A 2,650-nucleotide genomic window follows, 5' to 3' on the forward strand; every position below is an offset into this window, starting at 1 on the left:
GCCACCAAATCCATGACAATTATTAATCTGAGGGTACTTGACGGCTTGTTGGATCTTCATTTGATTAGCTGCATGGTTTGAATGAATAAAGTCTTCCTCTGATAGATTTTTAATTGACAAAAAAAATCTCATATTTTGACATGAACTGTTTTCCTCCTTGCATGGGTGTCAGTAAATCCATTAAGACAAACTCTGCCGCAGGGGTTTCATTAAGAACACTAACTTTTCGTAATAAAAAAAACACTGGTTGAATGTACAGCCCACTCTCCTTCCTGATGACAAAATCATCTGATGACAAAATCATCAGCAGCAGTAGCCTTCAGCTTAGGTCTGGTTCAGCCAGAAACCCACACAATCACACATACAAACACATTCTCACACTCACACACACACACACACACACACACACACACACACACACACACACAGATTAAAGCATTAATCCTGTTAGGTCCTCTTACAGGAGCTCATGGCAACAAATGGAGCACATGCAGATATAGACACGCACAGGCACCCGCCCACCCGTACACAATCACCATCTTTTCAAATACACACCCAATACTTGATAACAGTAAAATCTTCTTGACAACATGACTCAGTTTGGTGGCTACAGCAAGCCAATACCATTAGAGTAAAAAACATGAGAAAAGGAACTGACCGTGACTCGGGCTGAGAGCCATGTTGCCTGAATTCAAGGCTTCATCAAAACGAGCAAATAATGTCTGTAACCTGCGGAGAGAAGAGAGAGAGAGAAGTACCGTTAGAGCAAAAACGCAGACATTCATAACAAACCTAAGGACATAACTACAACTGCAAAACTGGATGCATATAAATGAGACAGAATGTAAGAATATGTACCCGATCATCTTTATTGATGGGGTCTTTGAAATAAAATCAAACAACCCACTATTTTGAGGTGGAGACAGACAAGCTGCTGTGAATCCTAAGTGAAAGTATCATCAGCAGCAACATGTGGACAGACACCCCGCCTGTCAGTGAGTGGGTGTGCCTATCATGCCTGTCACACTTGTGAAGCTGCAGCAATAAAACAGCAAGAGTCCTCTTGACTGACACACACACACACACACACACACACACACACACACACACACACACACACACACACACACACACACACACACACACACACACACACACACACACACACACACACACACACACACACACACACACACACACACACACACACACACACACACACACACACACACACACACACACACACACACACACACACACACACACACACACACACACACACACACACACACACACACACACACACACACACACACACACACACACACACACACTCCTATGGTAGATCTATGCTGTGGTATCATGAACACATTAGCCATCCAGCATTTTACAACACCAAGATCTATCCCAATCACAGGTAAGTCAAGGTAAAATAAGATCCTTTGCACTAACGTATGACCTCAAATATCTCCTGCACACTGACCATTGCTGATTCACATGACCGAAATAATGATAACACAGCACGTCACCAATAGAATTAGCCATGTCTGTTAACATGCCCTAATGTCTCCTTGCTGAAAGGTGAGTCAAATATGCGAGCACACAAGAATAAGTCACACACCAACCTCTGTATGTTTCTCTGTCTGTTTATTCCAGTTTGGGTACCAGTCCACAAATAACAGACAGCTTGGCAGCTCCTGATACGTGACGATTAGCGTTTCAGCAGGCTCTTCAGCCGTGCAGCTTTTTCACGTGGTTCCCTTCTGTAAATTAGCATTTTAATTTCCTTATTCAGTTCAAAACAGCCCAGTGTTGAGTCTTCAATGCTGGTTTGTTTCAGTATTTCCCAGCCGACTGATTAATAGGTTGCTGCGTTGCTGTGCAACGTTGCATTAGCTCCCATGCTAGTGACACACTCTGGTCCTCGGCTTCCCTCAGCTCTTTGTATCCAACATGGTGCAGTGGCTCCAAGAGGAAAGGAGGGAGTGAGTGAGGGAGGGTGAAAGAGAGAGAAAAAGCCAAACAGCATAGACCGAAGCATGCTACGGGCATATGACAAAGCACCACCTACTGATGCCCATACATACGTCACGCTATGCTCCCCGAAAAAAATGCTGAGAGACCTACACTCTGGAACTGTATAAAGAGTTAAATCCCAGACAGGGACTCTGCATGTGTGTGTGTGTGTGTGACAGGCGGAAAGGAGATTCAGTTACCCTTTACATAACCCCCCCTCCCATTCCTGGACACACACACAGACACACAGACACACACACAGACACACACACAGACACACACACACACACACACACACACACACACACACACACACACACACACACACACACACACACACACACACACACACACACACACACACACACACACACACACACACACACACACACACACACACACACACACACACACACACACACACACACACACACACACACACACACACACACACACACACACACACACACACACACACACACACACACACACACACACACACACACACACACACACACACACACACACACACACACACACACACACACACACACACACACACACACACACACACACACACACACACACACACACACACTCGTCAGAGGGGGAGGGGCTGTACAGCCAGTGGTAG

At 45.3% G+C, this 2,650-nt stretch overlaps 1 protein-coding gene across 38 annotated transcripts in view; it reads right to left on the reverse strand.

The window, feature by feature from the left end:
• The window catches only part of clasp2 (cytoplasmic linker associated protein 2), a 58,213-nt gene that overhangs the window by 35,833 nt on the left and 19,730 nt on the right, over nt 1-2,650 (reverse strand). For 37 of the 38 annotated variants that reach the window (XM_061059457.1, XM_061059453.1, XM_061059455.1 and 34 more), the window contains exon 7: nt 659-729. In XM_061059457.1, coding sequence (XP_060915440.1) covers nt 659-729 — 71 coding nt within the window. Of the gene's footprint in view, nt 1-658; nt 730-1,625; nt 2,173-2,650 lie in introns of those variants that run through there. The other variant, XM_061059464.1, reaches the window with a different exon arrangement.

The sequence above is a fragment of the Labrus mixtus genome, chromosome 16 (assembly GCF_963584025.1).
Source record: "Labrus mixtus chromosome 16, fLabMix1.1, whole genome shotgun sequence".
NCBI lineage: Eukaryota > Metazoa > Chordata > Actinopteri > Labriformes > Labridae > Labrus > Labrus mixtus.